General features: G+C 47.1%; 1 protein-coding gene across 1 annotated transcript; it reads right to left on the reverse strand.

Moving 5' to 3' along the window:
* Positions 1-1362: 1362 nt before the first annotated feature.
* ST3GAL2 (ST3 beta-galactoside alpha-2,3-sialyltransferase 2) lies at positions 1363-18446 on the reverse strand. Its single transcript, XM_033157311.1, has 6 exons — positions 17634-18446; positions 9576-9769; positions 7644-7823; positions 6919-6964; positions 6303-6422; positions 1363-5015 (listed from the first exon to the last, which is right to left on the reverse strand). The coding sequence occupies exons 1-6, from the start codon at positions 17970-17972 to the stop codon at positions 4842-4844; spliced, it is 1053 nt and encodes a 350-aa protein (XP_033013202.1). The 5' UTR covers positions 17973-18446; the 3' UTR covers positions 1363-4841.
* Positions 18447-18734: the final 288 nt, after the last annotated feature.

The following is an 18734-nucleotide window of genomic DNA, read 5'->3' on the forward strand; positions in this document are numbered from 1 at the left end:
ATACTTCTTATACCTCTGGATCTAGCAGTACCTATTAAGAGACAGTTACAGGTGGGTAGCCGTGTTGGTCTGCCATAGTCAAAACAAAATAAAAAATTCTTTCCAGTAGCACCTTAGAGACCAACTGAGTTTGTTCTTGGTATGAGCTTTCGTGTTCTGAAGAAGTGTGCTTGCACACGAAACCTCATACCAAGAACAAACTCAGTTGGTCTCTAAGGTGCTACTGGAAAGAATTTTTTTATTTTATTAAGAGACAGTTTTGGAATGCAGTTCCAAGATTAGGAGATATGTGTGTGGGGGAGGGGTTATGACTTCTGCTATACCGTCACCACCTGCCACTATCACCACCTTCATCCATGAAGATGGTCAGCTCACCGAGTGCAACCTGAGAGGCTGCCTGGCTGCTCCCTACCCCCAGGTGATGGCTGATAACCTGGGTTGGGAGATGCTTAGGGGGCCAGAAACACAAACACAGAAAGGAAAAGGAAAAAAAAAAGCTCCACCCACTCAATCACTGCAGAAATCAGCAGAAGGAAAAAGGTACAGATTTTATTTTGTACAACAGAACACAAAATAAATCCAGTTTCTTCCAACTGTGGCATGTGAAGTCAAAAAGTACAAACGGAGGCAGCAGAACTGCATGTAATACTGATAAAGTGAAGTGTAGGCTAGAAAAGGAGGGCAAACAGCTTTGGATCCATGATTTCCTTAGTTTATAAGTAGCTGCTTATAAGAGATTTGTCCACAGAGGCAGCCCAAGGCAGAAGGGATGGGGGGCAGGCAGAACTTCCATTCAGAGGAGGAGAAAGGAAGTCAGTCTTGGGGCCTGGACCATGGGTGGGAACTGATGGTCTAGGCCTCCAAGTCTACCCCAGCTCAGGAAGCAGAAGGGGGATTAAGCAGGAGTCCTTCTGATCACACTGGGGAAAGCACAACACCTTCTCCAGACTTTTCCTTCCCTTGAGACACATGGGGCACACCTCTCACACCTGCAACCTCTATTGAGAAACCGCCCTGGGGTTTGACAGCAGCCACCTCATACGCCTTCCAACTCAGCCACTGCCAACTCTGAAATGGCAGAGGTTTGTTCCCTGCAGTTCTAAAGTTCCAACCCCACCCCCCACCCCGTTATTCAGCAAATTGCTGGCTGAAGGTCAGCTACCGTGGAGAAAGGAATTGTGTCACAGCAGCAATGGGAAGCTCCCTTGCAAATGATCCACCAGGAACAACCATCTGCCCTGTCCTATGGATGGGCTGGCCATGTGTCCATCTGGCAGCTCATTTGTAGGAGCCAGGAGAGGGTGGCTCAGAGATGCAGGACTCTTTGACAGGTGGCAAAACCTCACTGAAGGTGTGTGTGTGTGGGGGGGGGAGAAACCTGGGTTCAGCCAACAGAAATGCCCAGCATGAGCATCTTAAAGAATCTTTGCAAACTGAGAACATTCATTTAGCCACTTACACAACCAGAACTCTGATCCTGCTAGTCCACAGCTCACTGTCGGCAATGTAGGATGCAGAGTCCTCCCTGGGGAGGATCTTTTCTCTTTGGAGCAGAGATGGTCCAAAGGAGAAGGCAGGTGGTAAGGCAGGATCCGGCCAAGGTTGCCCAACAGTTCATGCCCTGCCACACAAGTTCTACCTGGATATAGTCACCCATCACAACCTACCAGCTTTGTATCCTGCAGTGACCAGGCTGCTGAAGAGGCAGAAGAGATTCTTTCAAGCCATTCAGCAGGAATCATTGCAACCCATTTACGAAAGAGGCAGAGGGAGGGGTTGGGGAAGATTTCCATTTCCAAGTGACAGAGTGAGATGAGGAATATTTGCTGCTCTGGAGGCCCAGGGGGTGTGGAGTGGCCTGGAAAGATTGTCCCATCATCCCAACCAGAAAGCAGCCATGCAGGTGCTGCGGAGAGCCAGGCAGGGGCCAGCCTTGTTCCAAGCTGGCTCTTTCGCCCAGGCAAAACCTCTCCACACATACACAGAACAGCAGGAAGGGAGAGACAGAGAGGAAAAAGGCAAGCACATAGTAGACAAAACCACCAGGGAGTGGAAAGAGTCCAAGGGAGCCAGCAAGGCAAGTCAAGGCACTCTTTGATGCTCAAAATTTATCCCCCACACACTGCCAAAAAAAAGTGCCCAGAGATTTTAGGAGAGTATTGGAAAGAAGAAAAAAGAACAGGTGGATTACCTGCTCCCTGAGCCAGCTGGCAGGAGGGAGGCTCCTGACTGCCTTGCTCAACCAGATGTGCCTTCCAGGGGTTTTGGACTCTCAGCCACAGCAGCACGAGGCAGTACTGGCTTGGAGGAGTCTCAAACCCCTGGAGGGTGGTGCCTGGGATGGCTGCCCCCCTAGAAGTACATGGCTGTTCGATGCTCTTCTAGAGAGATACTTGCTCCCTTTTGCTCTGGCCATACACAGCAGCACAGTGAGCCTGGCCAGTCCTGCTGCCTCTCAGCATCCAGATGGCAGCAGAAGCTCATTAGCAGAAGACTTTGCGGTTCAAATAAAGAACATCTCTCTGGTCTCTAATGTGCTCTACTCCCTCAACACACACAACCCTCTTGAGAGGTATGTAAACAGGGTGGGTGGGGGGGAGGTACAAGAGGAAAGAGGAAGAAACATTGCTTTCTAGGCTGTGCAGTTAAGTCACTGTTGCCACAAGGAGTCAGGATTGGTCCCCTTTGAGGCTGCTCCCTCCTACACATTTCATCTTTTTTTTTCTTTTTTAAAGAAATACTTATTCAATACTGTTTGGCATGATTGCAGTTTTGAAGGGCAGAGAAAAGGGAGAGCAGGTGCCTGGGGTGTTGGCTTGCATGCCCACAAATCCCTGATGCCCAAACAAGAGGGAAGTCCTTTAGCTTTGCCTTCGCCCCTGCTCTCCTCCCTTCCAAGGTCAAGAAATGTAATGTAGCCCAACTTCCTAAGCCTCCTGCCCCCAACTAAAAGGCGAGGCCAGTGCAAACCCATGGACAGTGCGAAGTGAGGATGCCACAGGGCTCCGTTCAAAGGACAAGTCTGCCTGCTCCTTTCAGTGGTTATAAAACAGTTCAGCAGAATTTGTCCATGGCCCAACAGCAAAACATTAATTAATACCTGTGTGGGTTAAATCCTGGAATCCTTCAGGAATGGAAAACATCAGGTCTAGAGGGCTGACAAGTTGCCAGCCAGTCCTCTTCAATTGCCCAAAGGCAGCTGAACCGAACACCAGATTCCTTTCATGAAGGACATGTTCCTGAGTAGCATGGCTCACCCGCCCCCTGACTTTCTGCTCACCAGCAGGAACCCCTGTTGCATCTGAATATGATTCTGAGAAAAGGGAAACAAACAAACCCTGAAACTAGGCAGTTCTCCACATGCTACGCTGCTTTCCACCAGCCTAGCTTCTAGGGCAAGAGAGCAAACCCAACAAGAAGGAAATTAGCTCCTCCTACTCTCCTCTCCAGCTAGCTTGCTACCCTCCAACAATGCAGCCTGGTGCTCTTCCACCCTTCCAAACCACCACCACCCCCCTCTCTCTGCTGCAATCTGCAGGGACTTAGCTACACAAATCAGTCCAATGGCAGGGAGTCTTGGTAGTGGGGCAGCAAGCAGCCAAGGTCTGGACTATCTGGAGGCAGCTGGCCAGTCCTTTCAGACTGGGGGCCACCTCCCTGACTCTCCCCCCCCCCCCGGTCATTGAAACAATTTGAGTAAAAGGGTGGGGCAGAAAGGTGGAGGTAGAGTAGGCAAACACATGCAGGCACCCAGCTCTGAGATCACAAGAAACGGTTTGCCAGGAGAGGGAACCTCCTGCTCACCCAAACCCAAGATGGCGGTCAACTTGATTACAGCCATGAATGGTAGAGAAAGGTAGAAGTCACCGGGTCTGAAACTCGGGTGGCTTTGGCATGGGTTCCCCTTAGGTTCTAGCACAAGGGGGCGGTGCTTGTCCCAAGTGGCACTGGCTCCCTGAAAACGGCCTGTGTCCATAACCACCCGCCAGAGTCAGGGTGCTGAATGACAGAGTCTTCTGTAGGCGCCGCACCTCCCACGCTTGGCTTCCGCAAGCAAAATCTTCCAGAGTTTACTTGATTGTAGCAACAACAAATACAATCCAGCTGCTCTCTGCATTTTAAACCTGATTGTACAAAATGAAGACACACAAAAAAGAATCTTCCCTGGGCAAAAGTGGGAAGCGAGAAGTGCCATTTAGCAAAGGAAAGTTGATTGTTCATTTGCTTTTTTAAAAAAAATAACAACAGCGGAGTCTCTCTGGATTGTAAGGGCTTCTTCCAGTTGCAGCTTCGAAGGCAGTCTTGCTCTTGGCAACCAGTCAGCGCCCAGGCTTCCCAGCAGACTCAGAATGGCAGACCTCTGAGAACTGGTCAAAGAGCAGCCAAACCTGGCCAGCCACCTGGTAGATTTTTCCTCCTCCTTTGGCTGCTTTTGTGCACCCCTTCCTACATTTTAATCTTCATTCAAAGAAAGAAAATGTGCAGCAATGTATCTCCTTTTAGCCACCAGGTGGGGAAACCTGTGCTACATACTCAAAACTTGATTTGTTCTATTTGAAAATCCTCTTGATTTGAGGGGAGAGGACCAACAAAACACACACACACTTCCTTCACTCCCCTTTGAGAGTATCTTTCTGCTGCAATTGCTTTCAGAAACAGTGTACCTCATTTGCTCCCTGGGGCCTCCCTGGGGTGCAGGTTTCCCAGGGTCCATCCTGATGGGTTCAGGGGAAACCCAGTGCTCAGCCCAGGCCCAACAGGTAGCTGGCCACATCACCTGGCCCATCATCCCCTGCAGGCCAGTCACCAAGTCAGTGCTGGAACACAGCAGCCTGGAGGGGTCAGTTGCCACGATAAACATCAATCTTGTTTGTCTTCTCCAGAATATCAAGGATATGGGCTTCAAAATCAGCATCATGCACCCCAGTTTTCCGGAACTCTCCTGCATAGCGATTGTTTTCCCAGTAATGGTGCCAGTTGCCACGGCTGTCTGCCCCAAACCCAAAAACGTTCACCTACAACCAGGGAAAGAAAAGAGAAGGTCCTTGTCAACGAGGGAAACACCCACTGAAGTGAAACTCAGTGGAATTACCCTCTGAGAGACAATGGAGTGGCAGGGGGGAAACTGTAGTTGTAAATGACTGCCAAACTTTGCAAAGCTGACTTCACCATATCATTAAATACCTTTAGGTACCAGGCAAAAACCGTTCCTTTTCAATCAATTTACATCCTATGCCCTTTTAAAATGTGTGTTTTTTGGGGGGGGGGCGGCGGCTACTGGGTTGTTTTTGTGTGCATGTGTTTTGTGGTTTTATGTCTTGATTTTATGCTGTGAAATGCCCTGAGACCTCCGGGTATAGGGCAGTATATAAACTCAAACAAACAAACAAATAATAGGAGGAGAGGAAGTGGCAGGCCTTTCATGGGAGAGGCTCCACACACTTGCCCGGCTTGGAGCCAAATGGGCACATTCATTTTTTCACTGCTCTTTTGTGCAAATCTGGCATATTAGAAAACTTGTATTTCAACAATAAACTGATTTTTTTTTTAATGATTACCTGTGCACATGCCCACAATGGGCCTCATGTTTCCGGAACATAAGGTGGAAGAGGACTGCAACATGGAGCACAAATACTATCCACCAACACTGTCAACTAACATGGATGGGAAACACTAAGACAGATTTTGGATGCATAAATTTAAATGCATTCATGTGTGGATGAAGTTGCACACGTGGAAAGAGCAACCCACATACACACAGATGTCCCAGTGTGGACAAAGCCATAGAAGACACCTAGCATTGTTGGTCCCCATCAGGTTGTTTGGTTATAGCCTCTTCTATCTCTCAATTTACAGCATATTTTATTATTATGTCCCAGAGAGAGAGAGAGAGAGAGAGAGAGAGAGAGAGAGAGAGAGAGAGAGTATTGTTGTTGTTGTTCAGTCGTGTCCGACTCTTTGTGACCCCATGGACCAGAGCACGCCAGGCACGCCTATCCTATAATTAAGTAAAACTGGCAGACCTGTCCTTGGTGCTGCCTTGTGTTGGATCTCTGTGCTGAGTGGTCGGGAACTGTGACCCACCTTTTTACATTCTGTCTCCCTCACCTCCCCTTTAAAACACACACAGGCACACGTGTGCACACACACACACACACACACACACACACACACTCACTCTTGCACCCAGCCTGTTAAATAGACCAGAGGAGCCTGCCAAATTCCAGGCGCTGGCCTCCCCTCTGCAACATGAAATCTCTCTTAACAGGCTGGGAAGCCTCTCCAGCTACTTAAGAACCCACCTCATCACAAACGTGCAAGGCAAAGAAGAGGACCAGCATCCCTGTTGAAGGGTAGCGTCCGTGGTGCTCTGTCCATCGGTCATGGATGTATTTGAAGAAAGCTGGGTTGTAGATTTGAACCTAAGGACACAAATCATGGAAGACAACATCACAACAGGCAGTGCTTTCTCTGTGAGAAGCCCCTCCACATGGCCATTGAGTATTTCAGTCTCAGTCCACACAGCCCAGAGGAAACGACTGAGGCACTGTTAGTGGGTGGTTCCCTAGACCAGATGGCTGGGAAGTTGCCTGCTCTTGATGGGGGTTATACACCCTCTAAAGGAGTGCATAAGCAGCTTGGGGGTAATCCTGGACCGATTGCTGTTGCTTGATGCTCAGCTGCCCTTCGTGGTGCAGAGCGACTTCCATTTTTAAGTGTGTATGTGTATAGTAATGCATGTAGTATGCAAGAACTGTTTGCATTTTTAGCAGAACCAACCAACCCAAAAAAACCAAAAAACTTGTTTCTCAAGTTATTTTAACAGAGACGAGAATTTAGAAAATATCCATGCAGATGAAGCCAACATGGATATTTTCACAGAATCCCTTCCCTCTCCTCCATGAAAGCTAGACTTACCTTGTCTTTGTCCACCCGGAGGAAAGGCTTCACGGGCGCATAAGTGCTATGAGAGAAGCAGAAGGGAGAAAGAATGAGAATGAGATGCTCCTTGCCCCCCCCTTGCTAAAAAGATGCTCTGCTCAATTGCTCCCTCTGCCCTCCCTTCCCTCTTTCTGTCACATCTCCATATTAACTCTTAAAGGAAGAGGGGGGCATGGAGGGCACACAGACACAAGGAACACCACTGTGAAAATCTGGGGGCTGGACCAACCTGAAATTGAACCAAGCAGCTCTGGAGTTTTACAGAGAGAACACAATTCTCTTTCTTCCTTCATTACCGCTGCTCTTGGCTGTCACAAAACGTGAACCTTCACATACAGGTAGCAGTGCATACCTTTATGTATGTTACATCCCGAATTTTGTGTACAACATTCAAGTGTGGACTGTCTGTTCTGCTTATACCCTGGAAGCAACCTTTTGCTTTCCAATGTTTAGCCATACACTGAAAAATAATAATGGGTGGGACCAGCATGCTACCTAAGACAGCCATCTTTTGGAAAAGGTCCAGAAAGGGTTGAAGGCACAGGAATGGGAATTACTCGTCCCCAGGCAATGACACGGTGCCTGTTGGCCAGGGCTGCCCATCTTTGCCTCACTGGGTGGGATAGACTCATGGAATTGTGGAGCTGGAAGGTATCCAAAGGGTCATCCAAGCTTAACCCCCTGCAATGCAGGATACATACAATCGGATCTGGCCCGTCGACAAGGCGCTTGCCATCCACAGCAGGTCCAGGGCTTTGAAGGGCACGAGAACAAAGCTAACGTTGGCTGGCAGGTTCTTGGCACTTTCTGGGTACATGAAGTGATGGGTTGTCCTACTCCCAACATCTGCCTCAAAGCCCACTGTAGGGGCCTGGTTCATCCTGCAGGGAAAGAATTGGGAAGCAGGGAGAAGCATTTGCTGAAGTTGTGGTCTGGAGCATTTCATTATTACAAAAGGGTGTGTGGGGCAGCTCAATCCAGCCTCTGAACACTAAAATATTCTTTTGAGGGGGGGGGGGTACTTCCACAACTTTTACATTGCAGTTGTAACAGCATACAATGAAGAATCACAGTGCCTTTGTAACTATTTGCAGAAGACAAATGGTGGCTCGTTTGCATCCCCTTAAAGCCCAAATATTCTGCAACAGATGATGCAACTAATCCTACCCATCGCAATAGCTGTACCCCTCTAGTTTGGGGAAAATTCTGATGAAAACACCCACACTTCTGACTCTGGCTCTCCTCAAATGCAAACAGTGACAGAACTCAGTCTCTCCCATCTCCAACAAACACTGATGGGAGCAAAGTTTTTCAGCTCAGTCCTGGATCACCCACCAGTTGCCAAGTTAGGCAAAATCACAACATTAGGCCCAGTTATAGTAACCAAGGAGAAAGACCCGTGAGTTTTGCTTCACTGAGAAAGGAGAGGCCGCATTGCTTCACAGGAGGAAGCCAAGCCCCATCCAGGATGCGATTCCAGAGCGGGCAGAGAAACATGTGGATCCCACCAACTGCTCTTTAAGGGCAGCTGGCAACCCTGTCCACAAGGGACCCTGCAGGATGCTTCACTTCAAGCCGCCTTTTGAGAGACCTGCCACTAGATGGCAGCAAGGTGATGAAGCTCTTATAGGCAAAAAAGGGTCCAGAAAGGGGTGCTTTGGTGGGGCAGACACTGCTAAGGCATTGCTCTTCCACAGTCAGCTGGATTCAGAATGAGAACTCTGGTTCCCCACACCACTTATGTGTTATTTGCAAAAGCATCTCATATGTGCTAGGTGCTGTACAAGAACATAAGAACCCCCTACCTACAGGGCTGCAATTGCAGAAAGCCATGAGATGAAAGGAGTGGAGAGTTGGAGGGAAAGCGAGAGAGAAGAGGTGGAGAAACGAATACAATTAACCAAGTGTCCACTTGACAACACCATCCAAATGCCATATTGACCTGCAGCCAAACACCTGAACTGACTCTGCACTGCAAGGTAATCCTGTCCAGAGTGATAGGTCATCCCACCTCATGCATTCAAGGAAAAACTACCCAGTTCAGGGGACTCAAGAGCAGCCACCAGAAACAATGAGGAGGAGTCAAGACACTAATAAAGTTGGGGTCCAAGCTTGTCCAAGTTCATCAATGTTTATTTTATTTTTTATTTTTTGCTCCAGTTGAAATCCCAACTTTCCAGGCCTCTCTCTGGGAAAGTTTCAGCCACTTTAGGCCTGTTTTGAGTCAACCCAGATACAAGTTCATACTATTTCAAATTGCAAAGCAATGTCTGCACAACGACAGACCCCAAATGCTGGCAGAGCTTCTGGAAACTTTCAGGCAGCAGCAACTAAACGCAAGCACAGGTATCTGTTCCTTGGACAGCTGGTGGGGTGGCTGAAGGTAACCAAGAGAGAATCACCAAGAAGTCAGATGGTCACTTGGCCAGGCAAGAGTGGCTGGGAGTCAAACCTCCTTCCTTGGCAGGGAAAGAAACTGGAGTGGAAGAGGCAGGCAGCGCCAGCTGTTGCTGCTGCTTTCTTCGTTCCCAGTGTTTGCCGGGCTGCTGTTCTCTGATGCAAGAGCCAGCCCAGCAATGACAGAGAGAAGACAGCCCAAGACACAGAGGGATCTGGCCCTCCCAGTCACTCACCTCATGATGAAGTCATGCCCATTGATTTCCCTGCCATAACCAGAGCCTTGCAAGTTGCCCGAGTTGCCAACCACAGCACAGCGGCGGCACGGCTGTGAGTTCTGGGAGCTGTATGGGTTCTCTCCAGGGACAATCTGGAAGAGCTTCCCCAAGACTTCATTCAGGTTGTGGGACTTGAACTGTGGCTGTAGCATCTGCAGGGAAAGGAGAGGACAACATGAGGCCAAAGTGAACACCCCACAGGTACCAAGCAGCCAGCAGTCAGTTAGTGTGGTATAATAAATCCTTCACACATGGAGTAGGAGAAGGCCATGCTGCTCTTTGTCTACATTTACAGCTTGTTCTGAAACTGGACTCAGACCAGCTTAACACCAAAGCTTCCCCCAAGCATATCCTAGGAGCTGAAGACTTGAGAGGGAGCAGAGATCCCTTTCCAATAATATTATTCGCTTCTTGTGATACAAATTGTATTGGATTATGCAGAGGTGATTGATAGTTTGGCCTGGTATTCAGCACTGTTATCGCTGTGTCACTGATATGAAATATGCTTTTGTGATTTTCTTTTATGAATTTCAGATATATACTGTATTGCTTTTGTTATTCTGACAAAATGAAATTTGATGGGGCTACGACTGATGTGAGCTGCTGCACTAGCTCAAGCATATTTGGGAAAGAGCAACATTCAGATATAACATCAAGATCCAATCCAGGGCATTAACAAGCCTCTTTCCCCAGGAGTCAAGGTGTGTTGCAATATGTGGTGTGAATGCATACCCGTTTTCAAATTATTTTGTGTTACGGAAATTATGGGGGGGTCACCTAAGCAAAGTCTCCTCCTGAGTAAATTCATTGGGGTACGGAGTGCTGCCCTTAAGGGAACCCATCTCTCTGCCATGATCCACAGGGAAATGCCTCAGCAGGTAATCTCTGGGTGCTTCAGGAAGCCACTGGGCTAATATCCCTCAACTGGAATCCCATTGTTCTCTCCCAGGTACGTGCTCAAGATATCCTTGCCAATACTTAACACCCATTCACATTGGCCCAGGGCTATCTCCCTGATATTGCTCCATTTCCCCCATATGTTAATTTTGTTTTTCCTATACAGGGAAATGCCTCAGCAGGTAATCTCTGGGTGCTTCAGGAAGCCACTGGGCTAATATCCCTCAACTGGAATTCCATTGTTCTCTCCCAGGTAAGTGCTCAAGATATCTTTGCCAATACTTAACACCCATTCACATTGGCCCAGGGCTATCTCCCTGATATTGCTCCATTTCCCTCATATGTTAATTTTGTTTGTCCTATACAGGGAAATGCCTCAGCAGGTAATCTCTGGGTGCTTCAGGAAGCCACTGGGCTAATATCCCTCAACTGGAATCCCATTGTTCTCTCCCAGGTAAGTGCTCAAGATATCCTTGCCAATACTTAACACCCATTCACATTGGCCCAGGGCTTGTTGTTGTTGTTGTTCAGTCGTGTCCGACTCTTCGTGACCCCATGGACCAGAGCACGCCAGGCACGCCTATCCTTCACTGCCTCCCGCAGTTTGGCCAAACTCATGTTAGTAGCTTCGAGAACACTGTCCAACCATCTCATCCTCTGTCCTCCCCTTCTCCTTGTGCCCTCCATCTTTCCCAACATCAGGGTCTTTTCCAGGGAGTCTTCTCTTCTCATGAGGTGGCCAAAGTACTGGAGCCTCAACTTCAGGATCTGTCCTTCTAGTGAGCACTCAGGGCCGATTTCCTTGAGAATGGATAGGTTTGATCTTCTTGCAGTCCATGGGACTCTCAAGAGTCTCCTCCAGCACCATAATTCAAAAGCATCAATTCTTCGGCGATCAGCCTTTTTGATGGTCCAGCTCTCACTTCCGTACATTACTACTGGGGAAACCATAGCTTTAACTATACGGACCTTTGTCGGCAAGGTGATGTCTTTGCTATGGACAGGTCAAGAAGAAGCTATGGACAGGTCAAGAGGAAGCTATGGACAGGTCAAGATGGACAGGTCATAGTGGAGAGTTTGGACCAAACGTGATCCACCTGGAGGAGGAACTGGCAACCCACTCCAGTATCCCTGCCAAGAAAACTCCATGGACAAACACAACAGGCCCAGGGCTATCTCCCTGATATTGCTCCATTTCCCCCATATGTTAATTTTGTTTTTCCTATATGTTAATTATGTATAACCCTCCCTTTCGTGATGTAGTAATGATGTTTCCAAACTGTATTCTGGGATATGGTAGGAGGTTTTAAAAGTTCTTGTAACGCTGCTCTTTCACTGTAACTTATTGCTCAATAAACCTTGTCTTGTCCTTGCTGCAGTGGCTGGACTTCTTTTATTTAACTCCGCAGAAACCAGTGGGCTTATCCCAAAGGGCCAGGCGCCTGGGCAGTTCCACACCTGGGATTTTCCATTACATGTTGGAAATTAGTCTTTGAAGAAGTTTCTTCTATTACAGGACAGGTGATAAAACCTGATCCAAGGCTAGCTTTATTAAATCTGTTTACAGATGACCATAAGAATTTATTATTTAAGAACCTACTACTAATCTTTTTCATGTCTGCAGCTAGAAATACAATTAGACAATATTAGTAAACAGCTACTAACTTAACTCTGGAGGCATGGTGGGATAGACTATGGGATATAACATCTTAAGAGTGCTCAGGAAGACAAAGACCAGAGGAACTGTAAGGTGGATGTTTAATTCAGTACAAGGAAAAGAAAATGTTGTCCACCCACCACCAGTTACCCATGCCTTACTCTGGGACAAAACAGAGAGTAGAAGACCCTTAACTGTGTTGTAAGAATTTTAAGGTATTTTATTTATATATATTAATTGTTATTAATGTACCAAAACAAATAAGGCCACATGTCTGAAAACCAGCACAGGAAGACAGGCCTCACTCCCAACTGACCAAGTATTTCTTTGTCTCAGGAACAAAGGGGGGTTGCCCCTCCAGCTACTCAGCAGACCTCTGCCTGAGTGATAATCTCTGGCATCCTGATATCTAAGTGTCAGACAAAAAGGTGTGATTAACTTGGCTGGGATATAGGGAAATGTAAATATCTTTTGTTTCACTTGATGGTTTTTTTGTGGAGGGCAAGAGGCATGGGGGCAGGGTCCAAGTTGCCACCAGACCCTCCCAATATGTGATGTAGTTCTAATGTATGGAGGGGTGGTCTTGAGCTGGAGGGGGGGAATTTCAAGGGTCTATATAGGAGCTTGCACACCTTTGTTCGGGGTCTTTTGCTTGCAAGACACCCTTCTGCAGCAGTAATAAAATACAGGGCAATTGCCTTGCTTTGGGAGATTCTGTATCATCTCTATTTTATTCATAAGTGCTCTTGAGAGGAGGGGAGCCCTACTAAGGCTCTCGCCCGGGTTCATGGACTCCCTTCTGGGGTTGAACCTAATTTTTATAACAACTGCCATAATTAGCCACGAACTATTTACTAACCTGCTTATTTTTTGACTGTAGCATTTACTTTGTATATTCACGGAATGTTTCTTGGGGGTTATATGGGGATTGCTTGTTATATGTGTTTTTTGAAACTGAAAACTAAAGAAGTGGGGAGTGGAGGAGATGTGTTACAGGAGACGGGAGGCTGAAAAGCAGAGTGTGAGATGGCATTTCCTGTTGCTGTACATTCAGAAATCTGCAGAAACCAAAGAAGAAGAATATGGAGTACTGTGTACTTCTTGGTCCTGGGAATTCTGCCCTGCATGAGATATCCACATTCTGCTGGACACAAGAAACAGTGGGGTGGGGTGGGGGTTGGGGGCCAGCCTTTCCTGCAGCAGGCCCTAAGAAAGTTCTCCACTAAATCTTTGGAGAACTGACTTTGGATAAAAACAAGAAATGAAAGACTATTCCCAGGACTGGTGACATATCTCTGGAGGACAACAAATGGTGAGACATGGTTTCGACTCCCTTGATGACATAAGAATAGGTTGTGTTGTTGCTCTGTTCTGTTTGGTTGCTTGTTTACCTGCAAAACATTAAATTCAAAAAGAAGGATAAAAGTTCTCTTCTGCCGAGGTGGCCTAAGGGGGACAGACCAAACTACACAGCAAGGACCAGCCATCATATCCTCAGGAAGGCAGAAAGTGGTTCTTGCATATGGCCTCTTCCTCTTCCCAGTGTCAGAGATGCTAAGATGGTGCCTTCCCCCACCTGGCTCCTCAGAATCTCCAGTTAAAAGGTAGCAGGACTAGGAAAAGCCCTTCTCTGCTGAGGACCCTGGAGAGCTACTTCTGGCTGGAGCAAACCAGCCACCCCCAGCCTAGTGCCTCCCCACCCCCACCCAGATGCTTTGGGCAGCCTCAGCCAGCAAAGCCATGCTGGTAGGAACTGTAGAACCATACAATTGTAAAGCTGGAAGGGACCACAAGGGCCGTCTAGTACAACCAACTGCAATGCAGGAATATTTTGCTCAATGTAGGGCTGAAACCCACTGCCCTAGATCCACCAACTGAGCTAGTCTGACAAATGGATGGCACTAGGCTGGGGAAGGGTGAAGGAAACATTCCTGGAAGAGATAGATGGCAAGGCAAGAGGCATGGAACAGCTGGCCTGCTGCTTCCTTATTCTTCTTCGCAGTTACACAAAGAGAGCTGGCCTTTTAAGAAAGGTGAGAAGTTCAGCCCCTGCAGCAAATCCAGCCTCAGTCACTCAGCAAAAAGCTCTGCAGCTTTCATCAAACAGATAGTGCTACTGGATGGGCAAAAGGAGAGGAGAGGAGATGAAGAAGCAGGCTATCCCAGGCAGAGGCTGGAGCTGGTTGCTGCTTCCCAAGTAGCAACACCCAAACTAAGAACACATCTGGAGAGGCACAACCTTGGTTCTGCCCAAACGGCAGAGGGAGGCAAAAGCCAAGCAACCTGCACATGCATGAGTCATGGCTCTGTTTAGACTGCAGGTTTCTTCTTCTCCTCCCCTTGCGCTAAGGGGGAAACTCCTGCAGAGGAGAAAAGCAAACCAAAGCAGTTTTCAAGGAAATGATGCCTGTACCATCTTTGTCACTTGACCCTGGAAGACTGTATTGCAAGGCCTTGTCTGCAGATGCTGAAGAATAGGTATTTAAGATTTGCAGGCAGGATAACAACCCACACATCTAGGAAGCCCTATTGCCATGTACAACTGACAAAAAGCACTCCTGGTCAGCTGCTACTTGAGCACACACTATTAGTTTGATTATTCCATTTTCTTAAAGTTTTTTTTTTATTAAAGATTTTCTTGATTTACAAAGGTAGTGCAATGTCTCTCTCGTATTTTTTCCATGTAACATTTTTACAAATCAGTTTCGTTTGTTGATACATTCGGAAGAAAGGGGGAAAAGAGGTGGGTGGGGTGGGGTGACTATGTTTCTATTTTACTTAATATATGTAGGGTTTGCTGTCAGTGTTGTTTGTGCAGGTTCTCTGCTGTTCACTTGTGCTCCTTTGGTGGTGAGAGAGGTCGGGGTTGGCATAGGGTGTGATTGTTCATTTGTGGTTGGCTGTGGCGGTCTTTGGTTTCCTGTGTGAGTGGGGTGGGTGACTGTTTTTGGTCAGGTTAGCCATATTGATTTGTATGCTGTCGGTAGATTTTTGTCATTATCTTGTTGGGCTGTGTGTGTGATGAAGGGGAGCCATACCGGGGTGAAGGCGTCTTCTTCTATTTGTCCCCGTGTCAGTTTCAGCTTACTGGTTAGTTTTTCTAGTAGGGCTGTTTCCCATACTACTTGGTACCATTGATCCATGCTTACTCCTGATAGGTCTCTCCAGTGTCTGGTTATGATGTTTCTGGCTGCTGAGAGTAGGTGGGTTATGAGTTCTTTGTGGTGTAGGTGGGCGTTGTTGTCTTGGAAGATGTTTAGTAAGATTATTCTGGGGTGATTTCTAGCACTTGCTTGGTTATCTTACATATTTCTCATGATTATTCCATTTGTAGCCCACCTTTCCACCCAAAGGAGCCCAAGGCAGCCAACTGCTAGCCACGCAATGGCCCTGGTAACAGAAGAAGGGCTTTTGGATGATGTCATGACATGGAAAATGTGGAATGGACAGAATTTGATGGTGCATTAGAGGAGCTTAAAAGGAAGAATAAACAAAAAAAATCCCAGGATTTTTTATTTTTGGGGTGGTGGAGGGGTGCCAGGAGGTAATCACTCTTAAAACTTCAGAGATCTAGGGAGAAGCTTTAATGAGACTTTTAGTCATCCCTTCACCAAGACAACCCAGGAACTGCATTCCATCTGTCCTTTGGCGAGAGAAGCCCTGCTATATAGTGATCACTTCTAGGCAAGGTGCTATTTCACCTGGATTAATCACAACATTGTAAATTATAGCAGCAGTAGTACCAGAGAGCTTGATGGGAACCACTAAGCAACTTGTAATTTTTTTGAATTACATTATAATATTTAAAGAAACTCCAAACTGAATTTTGAGTGGAGGGGTATTGTTTTTGCTTGTTATTACGGGTGAAGGGCGGCATAGAAAATTTTAATAGTAACAACAACTACAACAACTACAACAACTCATCTCAAACAAACATGAAGGATACAATTTGATAATATTTGAACAGCAATGGGTTATAACCATTCCACGGATATTTAATTTTTGACATAAGATAGAATTCTGATTTGGGGCAATTTGGATTTTGGAATGAAACAGAATACAAACAAACACACTGTGATTTGTTAGGAAACAATGGAACTCAGTCGTAGATAGATCTACAGCACTGAAGCAAATAAGAGATTCAGATGCACTTCATTTGATGCTGAACTTGTCTGGCACTCAAACACAGAACATAAAGCCAGAGCCTTGTTTTGTTCAGCCTACTTTATTGCATCCACTGACTGGCAATGGCAGGTTTCCAGGGTTTCAGGGCAGAGATCTCTCCCAGACATACCTGGAGGTGGTGTGGATTGAACCTAGGACTTTCTGCATGCACAGCAAATGCTTTATCACTGAGCTATGGCCCTTCCTTAACATTTGATATTGAACAAACCACAGGGAGATAAGGAGAAAAGGCAGATTCTGAAAAGACTGAGGAAAAGCGCCTGCTTTTTAACATAGAAGATATTGTCACAGTATGATTGCAAAACAAGCAAGTTAAAGAGTTGATAGCACAACTGGGCTCCAGACCTCAGCAATAACATTCAAATGGAGGTCTGGGAGTATTTATGGTGAACAGGGCATGACCTTCTCTTGTGCATAAGAGTATTTTGAAATCAGTTTCAGAACGATGGTAAGGTGGTGCAGCAGTGATGGAAACCTCAAAGTACGAGGAGTCTTGTAGTAAAAATGTGAACTATGGGTCGACAAAGGATTTATAAAAATAGAGTTATGAAAGAGATGCAGAGGGGGAAATCATTACATTAAGATCCACAATGGGGGGGAGTCAAAGGGGATTATATGTTTATGTATTTAATTATGTAAAACAGAAAATGCAAAAATAAAATTTGTTAAAGAAAAGAAAACCACATTGCCTTGGCAAGCTACAGGAAGACAGCTATTAGGGTCCTATATGGCAAGGACTGAAAACCTTAACGGTGCCTACTTTAAAAGAGCAGATGAAAAATATGTGGGAGTTTGCTCCAGCCATCCAACTGGCTCGTTATGTTAAGGGTTAAGGAAAACAGGAAAAAATAGAATAGTTTTATGAGCAGCTGGTCATCATTCATACATTAGTGTAAACTTTTAAGGTTTGTTTTCAAATCTGCAGCTTTGTTTCAAGATTATGACTCAAAGATATAAACATGTGTTCAGATCTACATTCATAATATACCAGTATGTAAAGACAGATTTTGAAGAGTGCACACCAAGAGCTGCCAAATTCGTCCAATAATGTTTAAGAATCATTATGCAAAATAAGGAACTTTGCCTCATCTAGTCAAGACAGTATCTCCCAGTCTTATTTCCCTTGCCAGGATACAGACTAAGCAGCTGGGAGGCTGGGAGTTTTGTTGCACGGTGCTTAGACTTACTAGGCTGTCCTGGTCTTGCTGCCCTATGTGGTTGTAATAGGAGTGGGAATGTCAACACACACACCCCAGTCCCTCCCCCAAAAAACTCACCATCCACCACCTCTGGACATCCAGCGGCAAGTCCATGTTCTCTTTGGTCCACACTGGGGAGATGTTACTGTCGTAGCGGGTGTCGAACCACTCTGAGTCACTCACGTCCACCATGCACCTGTGACAGGTGCAGCTCCGCACAAAGAGCCCCTCCTTGCTGAGGCGCTGCATACCAGCGTAGCCTGGCACAAGCTTCACCCGGTGGATGCCGTTCAGCCCACTGGGGTCTAGGTAGGCAATGCTGTGGTGGGAGTAGGTGAACAGGAGGGACATGATGAAGACAAGCAGGAAAGCCGTGGAGAGGAACCAGAAGCGCAGTGAAAACTTCATGGTGGGCATGAGAGGGGAGGGGAGGCCAGGGAAGGGTCACTCGGCCTGTGTCTCTCTTGCAACAGGAAAAAAGGCAGGGGTGAAATATGGCAGAGAAAGTGTTTGGCTTCTCAAAAGCTTCCTCTGGGAACCCTCACAGTTCTCCAGGTGCTGCAGAGACCAACTTAGCCACGGAAATGTGACAGCAGCTGTTGGCAGGTGTTTGGAACAGACCATCCCAGGTAGCCTCCAGCCACAACTCTTTGGGTTCTTCTTACATCAGTCACAACCTCTCTGGCCCCGCCCAAGCCTTTTGCATACAGAATTTGGGCCACAGCAGAGCAAAATAAGAGCGGCCTGTGCCCTCTTCCACTGTTTGACTCAAGAGAGCCGTTTCCACAGGTTCTCCCAGCAAACTAGGTCCCCAACTCTGCCTGAGTACTTTTCCTTCCTGAGAGGAGGAGGAGGAGAGCCTGTCCTAACACAAAGGAGCATGCCATGGTCGCGTCTGCTCCTTGGCACACATTTCAAGGCTCTGCGTCCCAGCTGGAAAAAGAGAAAGCAGCTGTTTTCCAAGTATCAGAGCAGCTCCATCTTCGGGGTTAATGAGCCACGTTCCCTCGGCACCACCACTCCAGCAGACAGGAAGCTTCTGCCAGTTCCCATCCCAGGACCTCGCCTCTGAGCTGGCAGCTGCACATCTGGATCAGGGCTGCCCAGGGACAGCCGCCGCTTGGGTGGCCCAGGCGCTCTCTCCACCCTCTGCTGCCGCCACACACACTCAGTCTGCCG

The sequence above is a fragment of the Lacerta agilis genome, chromosome 8 (assembly GCF_009819535.1).
Source record: "Lacerta agilis isolate rLacAgi1 chromosome 8, rLacAgi1.pri, whole genome shotgun sequence".
Lineage (NCBI taxonomy): Eukaryota > Metazoa > Chordata > Lepidosauria > Squamata > Lacertidae > Lacerta > Lacerta agilis.